Source organism: Bolinopsis microptera, chromosome 5, assembly GCF_026151205.1.
Source record: "Bolinopsis microptera isolate Bmic1 chromosome 5, MBARI_Bmic_1.0, whole genome shotgun sequence".
In the NCBI taxonomy this organism is placed as follows: Eukaryota; Metazoa; Ctenophora; class Tentaculata; order Lobata; family Bolinopsidae; genus Bolinopsis; species Bolinopsis microptera.
In genome coordinates, this window is record NC_087076.1 from 9,964,573 (window position 1) to 9,982,819 (window position 18,247).

General features: G+C 39.7%; 1 protein-coding gene across 4 annotated transcripts in view; it reads left to right on the top strand.

Annotated features, from left to right (window-relative positions):
- Positions 1-18,247, top strand: part of LOC134814959 (uncharacterized) — a 103,297-nt gene that overhangs the window by 69,926 nt on the left and 15,124 nt on the right. For 2 of the 4 annotated variants that reach the window (XM_063823326.1, XM_063823327.1), the window contains exons 13-22: positions 1,456-1,650; positions 1,911-2,036; positions 2,364-2,533; positions 13,772-13,952; positions 14,194-14,400; positions 14,602-14,730; positions 14,859-15,247; positions 15,526-15,784; positions 15,962-16,095; positions 16,332-16,365. In XM_063823326.1, coding sequence (XP_063679396.1) covers positions 1,456-1,650; positions 1,911-2,036; positions 2,364-2,533; positions 13,772-13,952; positions 14,194-14,400; positions 14,602-14,730; positions 14,859-15,247; positions 15,526-15,784; positions 15,962-16,095; positions 16,332-16,365 — 1,824 coding nt within the window. The remainder of the gene's footprint in view (positions 1-1,455; positions 1,651-1,910; positions 2,037-2,363; positions 2,534-13,771; positions 13,953-14,193; positions 14,401-14,601; positions 14,731-14,858; positions 15,248-15,525; positions 15,785-15,961; positions 16,096-16,331; positions 16,366-18,247) is intronic. The other 2 variants (XM_063823328.1, XM_063823329.1) reach the window with 1 other exon arrangement.

Genomic DNA, 18,247 nt, shown 5'->3' on the forward strand with positions numbered 1-18,247 from the left:
ATTTGGTACGTGACAAGGTTGGCTTTCCTTTTGGAGGGTTATAAGGGTAATGTCAGGGTCAGGGTCAGGGTCAGGGTCAGGGTCAGGGCAGGGTCAGGGTCAGGGTCAGGGTCAGGGTCAGGGTCAGGGTCAGGGTCAGGGTCAGGGTCAGGGTCAGGGTCAGGGTCAGGGTCAGGGTCAGGGTCAGGGTCAGGGTCAGGGTCAGGGTCAGGGTCAGGGTCAGGGTCAGGGTCAGGGTCAGGGTCAGGGTCAGAGTCAGGGTCAGGGTCAGGGTCAGGGTCAGGGTCAGGGTCAGGGTCAGGGTCAGGGTCCGGGTCCGGGTCGGGGTCGGGGTCGGGGTCGGGGTCAGGGTCAGGGTTAATAGTATTAAATTATATTGTCGGGGGGTCAATTGTCGGGGGGTTAATTGTTGGGGGGTCAATTGTCGCCCACCCATTACTACTGTTACAATAACTACTGATGGGCTGGTGGAATTAGAATTTGTTGTTGGCTCAAAACGTTCTTGTCGTACTTTATTTATACATCTTACTTCTAAGAATGTTATTATTATAAGCTTATAAAACTTATAAGAATGTACCTTGACTAAAGACTCGCCATCATATCATGGATTAACTATCAAAATATTATTACATATGAAAACAAATTTTAAATATTACAACCTATTGCACAATTCAATTTAAAATAAGTAATTTTGGTATTTTTTCCTGCTGCGAAATTAACTGGAAGCGTTGCTATTAGAAATATTGCAGACACCTCGCAAATTCGTTTGCAGGCGCATTTTATTGGACTAAGCCATAAATCTGCATTCATACAGTAAAAGCAGCTAGCGAATAATTATCAAATAAAGCGTTAATTAATTGCACCTCCTTAACGACAATCCTAAATTGATTACGTAGCTATATCTCAGTCTTTAGGCCAGGTGACGGAACATACAAAATAAAAATGTAATTGAACAAAAGGTTGTTATTGCTCATAGTCATGAATAAGCATAAAACATCACGAATCCCACAAAAATGTTCACTTGCCAGCACAGTGGGATAGAATCTTTGTAATAAACACATCTTCAGAAACTAAACGAAATAACCTGTAATATTACTTATTGTGAGAGGGCATTAATAATAATATGGGTGATCGAATCATACAAAACATAGAGTAATATTTTCTTGGAAAAACTTGATAAGTTTATAAAAGCTTTCTATTTTATGGAAGCTATTGGCATGATCCTTTTTCACTCTTCTTAATAACCGGTATTGATAATTTTTGTTTTGAACTCCTTCACTGGTTATCAATTTTTCTTTGGATTTCATTTACTTTTAGTATGTCGCTAATCTGACATTATCTACATTGTAATATAGATGTACATTTTTGTAAAATATAAGATATCGCACGAAAGAAACCTTACCCAAAACCAATAAAAAATTCCAAAAACCTTGTCCTAACATACAAAACATTCAGATTCGGTCTTGGTGGAAGATTTCGATGCCACACTGTACGGTAGCCCGCTGTTCCGGGCAGTTACAGGTGATGCACAGTATCTGGAGAAGTTAGCTAACTTTTATAGTGAGGCGATGGTGGGGTGGCCGGATATTCATCCCTCTGTTATTAACCAGATACTGTCCAAACACATCATCATGGCTAATTCAGATCCAGGTATGTATACTTACTAATTAAAACTTTAAAATACATTTTAACTGCTGTGGAGTTTCTCTTTCGATTTCATAAGCTCTTCCAGATCCTACAGTAAACAATAAATTTGTCTCGACTAACTATTAAAATACCGAGTGGCCAAGAATAAACTCAGTGTTCTCACTTGCAAAGTACTCCCAGTGACTAGATAGTATGTTAAATAGTGTTAACCTTAGTTTTAAGTTCCTGTTACTCTGCTAAAACTCTTTGTTCCCGTTATTCAGCCTTCATCGGAGCAGTATGCGAAAGGCTACAGAGTCTTGGAGAGGACCTGTGCATCCTGCTGATGAATCTAGTTAGCAGCATGTTCTCAACACCCTCCTGGAGGATCACAATCAACCAGTTCACCGGTAAATTGTGGCTTAAGTTTACATATATTTGGACTTAGAGACTTGGACTTCTGGTAGATCCATTGGCACTCAACAACTATGATGATATTGCTGTCCTGCATCGTCAAAGTTTTTATATGGACTTAGAGACTTCGTGACAAATTTTTAATGTCATATTTTGTTTATATTTTGCTCATACATCCTCGCTTATACAGTTATTCCTAATCTGATCAACAATGCACTGCATATAAAATTGTTTATTTAGATATTAGATAGTATCCAGATATTAGATAGTATCCAGATATTAGATAGTATCCAGATATTAGATAGTATCCAGCTCCCATTCAGTTGTACGGGACATGGTGTACGAGCTGTACCGGCACTCAATACCCACCGCTCTCACCACAAGAGACATGATGTTGCAGCTGTTTGAGAAGCTTGTTAAGAGCCATTTCGACGTAATGGACGAAGGAGAGCCTGAGTTGGAAGCTGACTGGGATGACTTTATTCGGTCAAACGTGAGTATTTTTTATCTTGTTACAATATTTGGAGTATAAATAGTGACGTAATAGTGACGTAATAATGACGTGCCCCTTAAGAAGACAATTATACAAATTAACATAAGTTAGTAATAGGGTTTATACAGGCTGAAAATATTTAATAAACATGAATAAAATTTCTCGTGTTATAAATTTATTCTGATGTCCAATTACATTTAATTGCTGGTCTTCATTGGAAAGGCCCAATACCTATATATATAGGTATATCTAATATTATATACCAATATAAATGATGGATATCTTGCTGGTCCGCTGGTAGATGAGCAGCAAATTTCCATTCTTGATTGTGAACTTTACACTGAAAACTGTCGAGTATCTGTGTTTTCTTGCTTTATCTCTATTTCTTCCTCGTTTGTGTGAGCTCCTGCAGGTAGTTTTGACGTCATTTTTTGTGTATTTCTATTGATTTTCGCGGTTTAAAAACATTTTAAAGTTTTTAAAAAAAGAAAAAAAGCAGGGGAAGGTGCACCACAACTTATTAAAAACAGAGTAAATTTACCGAAAAGAATAGTAGTTCTTGTGGGAAGTCTCCTTAAAGGTACCCGCTTGTTGGCAGGCCGAATACAGGACATAATAAACCTCCTAAAACTAGCCACAGTCAAAGAGTAAATATAAATGTTACTGATAGTGTTTAGAAAGAGAAAGTCATTAGCCAGACTAAGATAGTGAGTATGGAAGAAGCTCTCTGCCTTGCTATCTGTGTTGATCATAGTTTCTCCTATACGAAAGATAGCGTATGGTAGTGTAGAGACGCAGTATACAGTTCCTGTTAAGGCGGTTGTGGTTATTCCTTGCCATTTCAGACTTTTCCTGCCTCTTTTAGCCACTGACCGGGCAAATACCAGTAAGTATATTGTGGTTGTTACAACCACAACGTTGGGGAGGACCATGAAGAGGATAAAGGTCAGTGGTTTTAACCAGGTCCATGAGTCGGCCGAGAAACCATAATCGCATGTATAAATCCTGTAGTCAAAAAACACATCACTCTTTTGAACGAGTAAAAATGAAACAGGAACATTTGCAGCTAAAACCCACAAAACAGCACACACAACATGAGCTCTCCTTCCCGAAAACGACAGGCACCTGAGCGGAAACTTAAGGATGAAGACCTTACTAGTGGTCATAGCACATATCAGTTGTATACCCAGCCCAGCAGCGTAGTAAGTCTGATAGGGGGATATATTGCACTGGAGCCCACCAAACACCCACCTTCCAGCTATCTGGGACACCACCTTGGGGAAGAGAAACGTAGTGGACACCAGGAGATCTGCCACTGCAATGTGTTGGATAATCACAACTATGAGCTTGTGCAACTTGAAGGCCTTGTACTTGATGGACGCTATCAGATTGTTGTGTCTCCGATTAGGGATGAGAGAAGAGCGAATGTTAGGAAGACAGTCCAGATGTAGCGTCCACCCTTGTTGTGGTCCCCGAATAGGGTACTGTTGGAGAAGTCAGAGTTGTTCCACATATCTAGTGATAAATACAATAGTTGGGTAAATTAATTAAGTTTAAACAGTGATTACAAAATACAAATTATTTTAAGCAATGGAAATAGTCATCATTTTAGAGAGTTTATAGCTAAGAGAAGTGTTGCTTTAACAAACACAATAAGGCCAAAACGGTCGACTTAGACGCGAACTCACAAATAAACGGTATAATTATAATTATAAACGAATTATCAGAGCATTACAGTATTTGTTTGTTTGTTTGTTTGTTTGTTTTCAAGAGCTACTTGCCACTTATGTCCAGATCATTATATAAAATTACATAATGTAGGACTTCTAGGCAGAGTGCTTGGTTGTGGGACACACTCGACTTTAAGAAAGGTGAGAAACCATAAATCTCACTAGTGAGATATCAACAGAGTGTGAACCACTGCCTGACTTACCTGTGGTTTGAGAATAGAAGAGAGTATCTTCCGTGTTGTTGAGATTCTGTGAGTCCTTTGACCACGTTGCTGGTTACAAACTCTTGTTGTGGGAGGTGGTAGGATCATAGGCGCAATTACATGATGGATAAGAGATGAGGTTTAGCAAGTGATAGTTGTGGGGTATCTAATGGTTTAGTGAGTAATAATATAAATGAACACAAGGTAAACATAAGTAATGTCAAAACATTGTCACTCTGCGAATCTCAGGTAAAGGGGAATGCTAAGGAGGAACTTGAGTAAAGAATGGGGTGAGATGCTGTTAAAATCTGCTAGGTGAGGAGAGGAGCCAAGGTGTTGTAGCCGATCGAACTCCAGGGCTGGGCAGAAAAAGAGAACGTGGTAATTGTCTTGGCGTCCAGAGAAACAGTACGAACAATTAGGGTTGATCGTGTCGTCTATTTTGTTCAGAAAGGCTTGAAGTGGTGCACGGTTATCCAGAAAAGCAGTAATAATGCGAGAGTTACGCCTGTTAAGAGACCTGAAGAATTTAATGTGCTGTGGTAAGGAGTAGTGGGTAAGTAGGGAGAGTAGAGGGTTAGAGGAAGTGGAGTCAGACCAGTTGTTGACTCTGGAGGTAAAGCTGTTATCACGCAGTGTCGTCTTGTAATGGCTTACGGGAAGAGGTACTGTTTTAATGGAGCTGCAGGTGGTCCCTTCCTTCGCAAGAGTGTCAGCCAGATCGTTTCCTCTTATACCTGAGTGTCCTCTTATCCATGTTAGGGAAACAGAAGAGCAAAATGATGTGAGCATATCTAGTTCTTTTCTTGTTTCGATGCATAATGGGCTAGACGAGGCGTCGGCAGATAGGGCATGAACTGCAGAAAGTGAGTCTGTGAAGATGGCTACTGATGCGTTCTGACAGGGCAGGGAGCGAAGGCAAGCGCAAGCTTCTCTAATGGCCATCATTTCGGCTTGGAAAACGGTGTTGTGGTCATCCAGTCTCCATTTGAATGTAGCTAAGGGGTCTACGTCATGCATGGAGTATACCACAAGTGCTGAGCCTGTTTTGTTATTGAGGCGGGATCCATCAGTAAAGCAGCAGAAGTGGTATCGATCTGTTACCGTCTTGTGGGAGGAGATGAGTTCGTTCAATTGTTGTTCGGAGGCCAAATTTGCGATGAACATCGGAGTCTTAAATCTCACTGGACGGGTGATGTCCCAATGTTCGATACTAGGTGTGAGGCAATCGGAGTAGGTAGATGAATGCGGTTGGAATTTTGTTCTGGGGTTGTGGACTAGGTTGAACCTTTGGTGACCTTGCAGACGGAAAAGGGTCGAGCAGGCAGTCTTTTTAATCTCGCTTTGGAGTGGCAGGATACCTGTGGTAACTTCCATGGTTCTTCTAGACGTATAAATAGGGCAGTGGACTATTGTGCGACAAGCAAGGGACTGGACTTTGGACAGTTTTGCGTTAATGTGTGATTTAGGGTTAATTCCCCAAACGTGACATCCGTAGGTCACAGCTGGTACTACAACTGAATTATAGATCCACCGTGCTGTGTTTGTTGTGTAACCCCAGTTTTTGCCAATAGTTCTACTAGTTGCGAGGAGGGACCAGGTAGCTTTTTTGATGATTTGGTCGACGTGTTTACTCCAGTTCAGTTTTTGATCCAGGATCAATCCTAAATAACGTACATCTGAGGAGTATTCGATAGGATGGTCATCGATCGTTATCGGGGTATCTACGACAAACTTCCGTTTCCATGTAAAGAGTACTAATGAGGTCTTGAGGGGAGACAGTTCCAAGTCGTTGGCTTTACACCAGTTGTTGATAATGTTAACTAGAGTTGCATCCGTTCAATAAGAGTGGGGAGGTGGTCACCTGTGACTGCTGTGACTAGGTCATCCGCAAAACCCTGTGTGAAGTCAGGTTTGTGGAGTGATGTGGTAAGAGACACGAGGAGGGAGTCGATAACGAGGTTCCAGAGAAGGGGCGAGAGTACCCCGCCTTGAGGAGTTCCTTTTAGCATGTATTTGATGAGGGAAACCCCTTTCAATGTAAAGAGGACCTTACGATTTCCCAAAAGGTTAATGATCTATTTGATAAGGTGATTGTTTATGTCTGATCTCTCAAGGGCAGTGATGATGCTTCTGAAGGAAATAGAGTCAAAGGCTGCCTTAATGTCGACGAAACACGTTAGTGCAAAGTGGCCTTTGGAGAGTGAGCCTTCAATGAATGAGACTATCTGGTGGAGCGCTTCGTCCGTAGATCTCCCTTTTCTGAATCCTAACTGGTTGTCGCTAAGAGACTTGTCTATGTCAAGTTCATCGTTGAGGTAAAGAAGCACAGTTCTCTCTAGAAGTTTGAGGAGACTGGAGCAAAGATTAATAGTTCGCCAGTTTTGGGCGAGAAAGTGTAATTTCTTGCCAGGTTTAGGCAAAAAGATACCTGAAGATGTATTCCATGAGTGGGGGATAAAACCCAAGCGTAGGCTGTCCTTAAAAAGATCATAGAAAAATGTATTAAGCTGAGGCCAGGAGAGGATTATCAAGTTATTAGAGATGTTATCAGGACCGGGGGCTTTCTTATTAGTGAGGAAGGAGAAGGCTTTATCGATTCTCTTCTTTGTACAGATAAGAGAAGCAAGTTCGGAAGGAGAGGGTTGATTGGAGGACTGAGATACATTAGGACAGTATAACGTTCGAGAGGACTGGGATGAGGGGTTACTCGACATAGTGTCCTTGCTGGTGATAGCAGATAATGTTTCTAGGGGAGTTTGAGTGAAGGAGCCGTTGTCCTTTTTTATAGATGACAAGGAGGTTTTGCTCTGTTTCAATCGTTTGATGAGGTTAGCTGACTTTTGGCGAGAGGACGATGTATTGGAGCAGTGTTTTTGCCAACTAGTACTTTTGGCTTTCTTTATTAGTTTGACGTACTTGTTATTGTGTTTTTTATAAGACGCTAGATCGGTCAGCGCACCTGATCTTTTCCATCTGTTCCAGCATCGCCTAACCCTGTTTCGAGCAATCCTTAGTTCTTTGGTCCACCAAGGAGATTTCAAATTCTTTGCTGTTGCTGATGAGGAAATGAAGTAATGCGATTGTGAGAGTTTAGCGGCTTTGTGAATAATGGTGTTAATAAGTTCCGTCTTATCATTGAGTTCCTTGACTGTTGTGCATTCTGCAGAGAGGTGTTTAGAGAAGGAGGTAATCAGGTCCGCTAGGTGTTCTTGAAAGGAAGCTGCATCAGTGGTGTTTTGTTTTATAACTCGTCTTCTTGGGGGAGAGGGAGAGGGAGAAAAGGGAGTACGATGAAGGTTTATGGTAAAGTTTATAAGGGAGTGGTCGGAAAGAGACGGGCTATCTGAGATGTGCCAGGATGAGATGAGATCACAGGCCGAAGGGTTGCCAAGGGTAACGTCCAGAGCTTCACAGCGGAGAACGTTCTGGAATGTCATTGAACCATCGTTGTAGATGGTATTACAGCATTACAGTAACACTAACGCACAATACTACAATAGTTCCACCGCATGGAGAAATGCGTTGTAGTGAAAACGTCTGACTTTTGATAGGTCTTTGGTTAAATTTATTATCTATCTGCAAGATACAGATAGTTCTAATGCCTGATTAAAATTGGAAATATGTTGTAGGCGGCGGCAGCGATTTAAACTCAAAACTACATAATAAAATTATGTTAAACTTGCACTGCCTGTTTTAATATTGGCCACAATACACACAGAAGGCTATGAATACAACGTTTCCTGCTCTTAAGTTAAGCAGGTAACATGTTAAGGGGGCATACACCAAAACAGTGGTTAGTGCCGTCCAACCCAAATGACCTCATAGGCAGTTCAGTGACCCTCTAGCGCACCGTTTCCACATTTAAAAAAATTATTTTGAGAATATACATTTTTGTAATCGAGCATTTCCTGGTTAGAGTGGAATTTTCTGAAAAACACAATTTGTTTCGTGGAGAGGCTATAAGTTAACCATTTCTTGCGGTATCGGGTTGAAATTTTGCTCGCTGTTTATTCACATCTATTTCAAGGTATGTGTAAAATTTTGATATCGTATCTAAAAAGGCTGGTGTGTTATAAATTTTTAAAGTCAAAAAAATTAAAAAAGCTGAAATTGTCCTTTTCAGACTTATTTTAAGTGAAACTTGGTTTTTTTGTGAAACTTGGTTTCGAGATAGCAGTTGACCAACAAACTATGACCAGTGACCAAACTTTTGAGGGGGTTCCGGACCCCAACCGCCAAACGGTGCCCGCGGGGCAGCCACACCCATATTTGGTCCAAATCAGGCCCAATTTAGCCAAATACCCTGAACATGCCCAAAACCCAGATTTTAGGTGCTCTACTTGTAGCTAGTGGTCCCCTGAACTCGTATATGAATTTTCATCAAGATTGGACAAACAATGACTGAGTTATGAGCTAAAAACTATATGCCCATATTTGGGCATACGCACTAAATTTGATCGATTTTGGCCCATAAATTGGTCAAATATCAATATTTTTGAATGAAATTAACTTTATATGAAAGGTAAGCCTAAACTACACATTCTCTATGATTATCAGCTCAATATCTACCTAACTGTGGATTCTGTGTTCAAATAATCGCAAAAAATGAACAAAATCGCCCATATCTCAGTTCGCGATATTTGCAAAAGTGACTTCGCTCAAAACAATAGAACTCAATAGGGTTTCAATATTTTTTCATGAAATTTTCAGAATCAACGTAGAATTGCCTCATGACCTTAAGTTTTGTATTAGAATTTTGAGTTAGGCCTTTAAAAAAATTTGGCGGCCAAATTCCAAAATTTGCCGGGCATTTTTCAGAATTTGGCCGCCAAATTTTTTTAAAGGCCTAACTCAAAATTCTAATACAAAACTTAAGGTCATGAGGCGATTCTACGTTGATTCTGAAAATTTCATGAAAAAATATTGAAACCCTATTGAGTTCTATTGTTTTGAGCGAAGTCACTTTTGCAAATATCGCGAACTGAAATATGGGCGATTTTGTTCATTTTTTGCGATTATTTGAACACAGAATCCACAGTTAGGTAGATATTGAGCTGATAATCATAGAGAATGTGTAGTTTAGGCTTACCTTTCATATAAAGTTAATTTCATTCAAAAATATTGATATTTGACCAATTTATGGGCCAAAATCGATCAAATTTCGTGCGTATGCCCAAATATGGGCATATAGTTTTTAGCTCATAACTCAGTCATTTTTTTGTCCAATCTTGATGAAAATTCATATACGAGTTCAGGGGACCACTAGCTACAAGTAGAGCACCTAAAATCTGGGTTTTGGGCATGTTCAGGGTATTTGGCTAAATTGGGCCTGATTTGGACCAAATATGGGCGTGGCTGCCCCGCGGGCACCGTTTGGCGGTTGGGGTCCGGAACCCCCTCAAAAGTTTGGTCACTGGTCATAGTTTGTTGGTCAACTGCTATCTCGAAACCAAGTTTCACAAAAAAATCAGGGTGAACCCCCTCTCTGAACTTAAATAGCATTAAGTGCATACAAGGAAACACACCGATTTGATTAAGAGATTGAAAGGTTTGATGAACACATGATTACAGATGAGTTAGTAGTAATAATTGGCGGTGGCGTTTACATACAATAATACCTCAATTTACTGCAAACCCCGATATACCGCGGCCATTTCCTTTCCACAAATATGGTTTAACAATCATTATTAACATTTAACATGCATATTGCATAATGCGAATAAACAAAATTCCGATTTACCGCAAACCCCGATTTACAGCGGCTGTTTCCTTTCCCCAAACTCCGCGGTAAAGCGGAGTTTTACTGTGGTTGGCTGAGCAAAAATTAAAAGAGCAGTACCTAAAAGAATATCTCGTTTGACCTTGCAAATAACGTATCAAATTGTAATGATATATCATAAAATATACTTAGATAAATGATAATCCCTCAAAATGAGGATTTACATCTTACATATCATCTCTGTTATATCCTGCTTTTCTGAACTCTATCATTCTACATAAAGTTATGAACTGCATGATTAACTGTCAGACTGTTTCATGATAGTGTCCATTAAACTTTATCAAACACTGATATTGCCTCTTTACACGCTAAAGTTTCAAGTCTTATTGCCCTCCCCATGGCTGGACTATGTGCTGGACTTGCTGCACAACTTCTAGACGGTACTACAAGTCCATTTCCTGCTGATGCTACAGTAATAGCGTCCTTAGTTTTAGGGTGAAAAAAGAAGTAAACAAGCGGATTAACACTGGAACTGGAATAGTATAACGTGACAGTAGCCACCTGAGAAAACTCGTAGCTCATTGGAATATCGAACATGCTGGCAAGTGCTGAGGGTAGGTAGGCTATAAGGCCAGTAACCACAATAGCAGTGGCAGTTAAGAAGAACCTCTTGCACTTAACTTTGTGGTGACAAATGGTACCCAGCATTATGGTGTACATACAGGGAATTATGATAAGTGGGAGGATGATTGCTAGAACCTGTACCACGGCAGATTCCACCTTGTCTTTGCTTACACAGCGGTGGTATTTTGGGTCGAAGACAATCTGAAACGGATACATATTCCAATTGTTAAAAGGTTATAACTTGAATTAGCTCAAATTCCACATTTTGTTACCAGAACGATTTTAAAAGTATGACTAAGATAAAAGTATGATAGAAACACTGAAAATATGACTAAGATAAAAGTATGATAGAAACACTGAATTTAAAGTAGAAGGTTACCTTCTTTTGTCCGAGCAGGAAAGTGAAAGTGTCAAAAATCAGTAAGAAGACGGGAAGAAGCCATGTTGCCATGACAAGGACTCTGCTCCTCTCGTTAGTTATAAGGTATCTGTGATGCAAGGGGAACACTATAGCAAGGAAGCGGTCAATTGTTAGTGGTAGGAGGACAAGCATACACGCAGACCTGCAGGAGGAGGAGGAGTGTATTGGTGTCTTTTAAATACAACAACAACAACAACAACAACAACATCGTTTAAGGAGTGTGTCAGTTTCTTTTAAATATTGCCTTGGTATTTATTATCGCTTAGTACTTCAAAAATACAATATTTAAGACAATGTAGCGGAACAACTTCAACATCTGTTATACAAAGAACACTTTTACTAACAATCATCAATTTTGCTGTGCAGAACTGTGTTTTCTGCAGTCGAACAGTTTAACTGCAGGAATCAAAATTCTGAGTTCATTGAATGAACTCACGTGACCGAGTTCATGAATATCGCATAGGTATGACAGAAAGCATTGACACCATCCTCTGAGTTGTCCAGGAAAACAGGACTTATGACACCAAGACCTCTGAACATTCCAGCAACTGACATGAGCAGATCATTTACAGCCACGTTAAGCAGGAATATTTTCTGAGGGATATTCAATATCTAGCTGCGTACAAGTGTGAACAGACGATATGCTTGGTATATACCAGAAAAGAGATATCTCAATAATCGTTATATTGATAGTTTTGATTGTCAACAATTGATACCTGATAGTTGTTATGATGACTGTGACTTTAAAAGCCACCACTGGTAGCCTGAATAATTAAAACAATACCTGGGTTTTACACAGAGCCACCATATTGTAGCTCAGGAAGTATATCTCTGCTGCATTTAGAAGGAAACCTATGACACTTATCCCGGTTAAGACTCCGCCCTGTTTGAGTTAAGTTTACTGTTTAACAGTTTGATAAAGAATTTAATTCACATCAAGATGAAGATTAGATATTAGGGCTGGCAAGTTTTATAAATCTAAGGGAAATATTAAATAGGGACATACTGATTGTATTGTTGCCACGCTGATTGTATTGTTGCCACATGTGATCTAATGAAACATGATGTTTACTCACATTGATATATCTGAAGTAGCAGCTTTCCGTCCCGTTATTTCCAGAACAGGAGTGGTCTTGCACGTTGTACGGCATTCTACGGCACGTTCTACGGCATTCAAATCAGAGTCCTAAAACAGTAACTATTTATAGCATTGTATTGCATTCTCCAAACTGTTTCCGAAGACTCTAAGACAGTAACTATGTGTGTCTGATGTTTAAATTGGTGCAACCATAGAAATGATATTATAGAAGTAACAGGCCCAAAAGAGTAAAACTTACTGGAGAGTTTTAACTTTTAAGACTATTCTAACAAGACGTGAAGCCAGGAAGCTTGGTGGAACCGTGTTATTACAGCACTGTTTAATGTTTATATCAATAGGCAAAACAGACCTGCTATCCACAGACAGAACATTATAACGCTTTAAGTTGCATAGAATTATATGCATGTCATATTATGTTGTTATTAAACATAACAGTGACAGTAATCATATTTACTTTAGATAAGATTAAAATGAGGAACATATAAAAGAGTAGCGTAGGCCTAGAGTAAATTGACAATCGGACATGCGACTCAAACGTATCTCCTATACTAAAAGATGATATAGCCAAAAATGATAACAAGTTACTTACAGTTACAAGCAAAATGCTTCATTGCACGTCAAAGATCAAGGTCAAAATTTTGGGAAAGTTACAAAAAATTGCTCGGTAAATGACAAACTGATCACTCAAGCAAGTCGAATTGTCGACATATTTTATCGACGAATTGTTTTGTGGGTTTCAACATTCTGTCTTATCTATAAATAAACAGTCAGTACAATTTGTAAAACAATGCTGAGGGTTGCCCAATTAATGGTTGGAGACGTGTGAGAATATTTTAATTTAATTTCAAGAAACAACAGGAGAGCGCCTTTGTAAGATTTCAAGCAATAGTAGGAGAGCACTTTCGTAAGATCGATAGAAATCCTTCCATTTCATGCGGATTCGACCAACAGAACAGTGAGTACAATCAGTTTGGTGTTTAATATGGCACGCCAGTCTACCAAAGAACAAAATAACCTCCGCCTACTGTTTAAGCTCTGCGAAGACTAATTTCAATATAAATACTTTAGCTTCAGTTAATTTTCACCGCTATTGTCGCGCTGATTAAAGGCAAATTAGCTGTGAATCATATAAAAGTGGAACTATCACGTGGCTTACCTTGATTAGTTGGCAAAAGTAATTAACAATCATGAGTTGGCAGTAGAAGATGACTGTAGTGTAAGGAGAATGGCTGAGTACGGTATGCACAATTTTTTTGGAGATGAGAACGAAAGCAAGGTGGGGATCAGGGAGCTTCAGCCCAATTAATGAATCCTACCATTATTGGTACAGAGATGTATCGACGTTTTGTCGATCGATAAGACAAAAATGGCGATAAAATCCCCCCTTTTCAAAACATTAACACCCACTCTTGTAAACTTAACACCCACTCTTGTTTCAGATCGGTATATTGAGAGATTTCGTGATAGAGAAAGACAGCACAAACTCCGAGTTCCTTATCAAGCTACGTGACATCATTGAGCCGCTCAAGGACCTGCTCCCTAAAGAGTACGGTTCTCTCAAGGGACCCGAGGGACAGAACAAACTGAGAATGCTCATGGAAAGTTCTAGGATAGTTCCTGGTAATTACTAATTGCTATTTAAGATATTTTTAGGTGAAACAGCTGGCATGGTAAAATCATTATCGGTGTTACTATTAGGACTGAAGTGTGTAGAATGTATGATTTTTGGCAGTAAATCAATTGTTCATTAGAAGGCACCACTGCACAACAACCGATATTAAGCTACTATTCTATGATAAGCACTGAATGAATACCACATTAAAAGTGTTTAACCTATCTCTACCTCTTGGTAAAACCCCAGAACCGTCCTCAGAAAGTGAGGGTGCCACCACCACCTACCAGCCCACCTACAACACCACCTTGATGACCCTGCTGTCCTACCTGGATAACACGGAGCAGGTGTCTCTGAAGGAGGTGTGCAGGCTGGTGGACCAGGTTACTGGGACTGCTGATCAGGATGGTATGGGCAGTCTGGCTGGAGCTATTGTCAATAACTATTACCCTAAAGGTAATTCAAGGTGTTATTGTTAAAAATCATTACCCTGAAAGTGGGTTTTATTCTCAACAATCACTACCCTAAAGATGGGTCATGTTTGTTCTGGAGCTATCCTCTTTAGATCCAAATTCCAATATGTTTAACTCTTTTTATTCACGAACCGCCCCTCACTAAGTTTTGTGACAATTTTCCGCTTATTTCCATTCTTCTCAGACTGGTATAAAGATGTTATTGACGAGTTGTGCGGAAGTATGCCACGAATGAAAGAAGTCCTGATAGAAAGTCTCACCGACAAAATCTTTCAATGGATTTCATCTTACCAGAATGAATCTATGAATAAAAGTAAGTACCTGTCGATCAGAAAAGTTGTTCATAAAATCGCATTTAATTTTAACCTCAGTGTCCAGTATTTGGATTGAGTTTTAAATAAATCAGAAAATCCCACACCACTAAGCCTCACTTTTCCGCAGACAAGAAGCTACCCCTGCAACCACATCTAACCCCTGCTCTCTACAAATATTCCTCGGGAACCAGCCCCCTAGAATTCTACATCCGAAGTACCCAACAAGAGCCCCTCCTAACCCTCATCAACACAACCCTGGCAGCTCTGCTAGGAGAACCAGCTCAGGGAAACTCCGGACCCTTGTCACCTGGTACCGTAGGGGTGGTGCCCTATGTGGGGGGTCTGGTGGCATGTTACCAGGGTTACCAGGAGTGGAGGAGAGGGGAGGTGGTGTCCGTGCACGGAGATGAGGATGTCCGGGTAAAACTGGTGGATTATGGTGAGGTGATCGCCACTAACCGGGCCTGTTTGAGAGCCCTGCCCACTTTCCACGGTGTACCGGGTAAAGCACACCAGGTGATTAGCAAGTAATTAGGGTGATAAGCAAGTTTATTTGTTAAAGTCCAGTTTAATAATTTACAATTGCCAAGTTGAAGGGTTTGTTCTTCAGTTCATTATTAATATTTTAATCTAGTTCCTACTTGAGAGATAAGTCATTGACATTTCCTATCGCTTAGTTTTGTAATTATATGTTAGCGGAACTTAATTACCATGGGAAACGTTTATTCCGAAAGCTTACTAAAATGTCACTAAAAGAGTGGTCCACTAGGTGCGATACTAAAATTTATTTTCAGGTCCGTCTCCAGAGCGTCTCCTGTCCAGAGGAGCACTCAGATCGGGTTATGCAGGATTTCGAGAACATTCTCCGAGATGAGGAGTTGAGGGTTGTTCCAGGGGAACATCAAGATGGGTTCACTCCCGTGTGGGTTAGGTTGTCCGATGGTAAAGACTTGGCCGAGGTTCTGAGTTTGCGTGGTCATGTAGCTTGGACTGAAGACCTCAGCGATCCTTTTGAGACTAATCCTCTTTCAGCGGAGAAACCCTTCTCCCCAGGTTACTCGTACCGATATCATACTGCATTAATTTCAATTATCTCTCGGCACATTATCTGTCAAACTTATACAAAATCCTTAGTTAATATTCGGGACGACTACGACTATCACTACTGGATATCAATACTGAATACTGAATACTAATATCCCATTGTTAACACCTGCTATTTTCTGTCAGATCCCCTACTCACGATCCAAGATGAATCACTGCTACAAGTACACCATCTTCACCTTGTTGATACTGTAAAGGCCGTCCAGAAATATCGTGGCAGTGAGCTTCCTCCTGAAGTTCGAGACGTTCTTCTTCTTAAGGTTAGATTTTAGAAACGTTCTTCTTCTTAATGTTACATTTTAGAAACGTTCTTCTTCTTAAGGATACATTTCAAAAAGGTTCTTCTTTTTAAGGTTACATTTTAGAAAGGTTCTTCTTCTTAAGGTTACATTTTAGAAAGGTTCTTCTTCTTAAGGTTACATTTCAAAAAGGTTCTTCTTCTTAAGGTTACATTTTAGAAATTGTTTACAAAATAATGAAAGATCCGTTCCCTCAGGCACGGAGAGTTCTCGGAGTTGAAGAATCTGATGGTTAGTACAGTCGATCATAACTCAATTTAGCAATTATTTTGACTTACTTTGGGACTTGTTAGTGTTTGGTCTCTTGAACTGAAGTTCAGATCATGTACATTGAACCTTTCATCGAACATGCAAAACGCTTTAATTGAGTGTTTCAAAGCGAATTAATTTATCTTTTAGTCAACTGTTCCGGACATTTCATTAAAGCACAAATTTAAAAGTTTTATTTTGTCAAATGGCACCGGTTAACCAATCAGCTAACAGCAGCGAACACTTAAATTCACTCATCGCTATCAGACGTCAAAGCAATACATTTTTGTATCAATAAACTTTCAAAATGTTTACAAATACATCATTTTATTTCAAAGAAAATTCGCCGAATGACCTTACATGCCTTGACAAGTGACCGAGTGTAAACAAAATTAGGGACATCGAAACTGCGAAACACCAGTTGACCAGTAAACTGGTCATAGCAATTACATCGGGGCCTATATGCACCTATTATAAGTGAAGCGATGCTGCAACCAAGGCATGCTAGGTTTATTCCATTGGACTAATAAGGTTACAGCCTAAAATATAAATATAATAACAATGTACCATAATTATAAACACAATTTATAAAACATATTTTATTAATTACATATTATATTTATTTGATATTTAGATATAGTTAATTTAAAGATAACAAAGACTTTCAATTATCAAAATATATAATATCGTTATCTATTATAACAAGAGATTATAATTACTGATTAAGGATTTGTGGCATTTGTACGGGATTGTAGAGTACAAAAAAATACATAATTCGCGAGATTAATGCCAGGAATGCGCACAGATCTTTAATCAGTAAAATGACAGTGAAATTGTGCAGAGGTGTTTAGTTGTAAAGCCGCTCGAGGTTAATCATAATTCGTTTTGATAGTAAAGTATTGTTTCGTTATTATTGGGGGGGGGGGGGGGGGGGGGGGATAACGTATTTTTGTTTTTTTTGTTTAGGTGGAATTAATTTTTTGGAAAAAACAAAAAACAAAAAAACAAAAAAAACAAAAAAACAAAAAAGGGAAAAAAAGCAAAAAAACCTAAAAAAACAAAAAAAACAAAAAAAACAAAAAAAACCAAAAAAGGTTTTGTGTCCGTTTTTGTCCGTTTGGTACCCTATATTTTCAAAACAGACAAAAATTAGAACGGACATAAACGGACAAAAACTGTTACGGAAATAACATTTAAATGCTTTCTCCTCCTCCTTCTTACCCTCCTCAGTCCTCCTACTCATCCTCCTTAATGCATTGAACCAGGGAACCAGGGACTGCTTGGCAGACATCAAAAAAGCAGGACTTCCCTTTTTTAATCACGATGTTTCCGACGCCCCACAGAGAAAACGGAGAAGAATCGACGAGGAGGAGGAGGAGAATGACGGGGAGGAGGATGACGGGGAGGAGGATGACTTCAGTGAGGAAGAGGATATGTCTCATGACGACCCGGTGCATGAGGAAGATTCCACAACTACTGCTAATACCCCATTAGGCCAGCTGCCTTGACTATATTTGAATGCTGGTGGAATCCGCTTCAATAATCAATCTAGAAAGGGTAGAGTTGCGACCAAATCAAGAAGGCGTCTTTTTGAAGATACTGCTTTTTCAGAATATTTGGACCCGACCAAATGCTGTAATGAGGCCCTCAATCGAGGAGATGTTACAGTCCCGAAGAAGTGCGTTAGAGGACGTGCGACAAATATCCGTGTACGAGGTACTGTCCGGTTTATGTCTAAGAATCTGACACCAGTTTCTTGTGCTTGCCGAATCCACAACAGTGAAGGTGTCACAGTGTGGATCTTCGATCTTAAAACCAAGCAATATGTACGGTGTTTGTTTTGAGGCATTAATGTGACCTTATT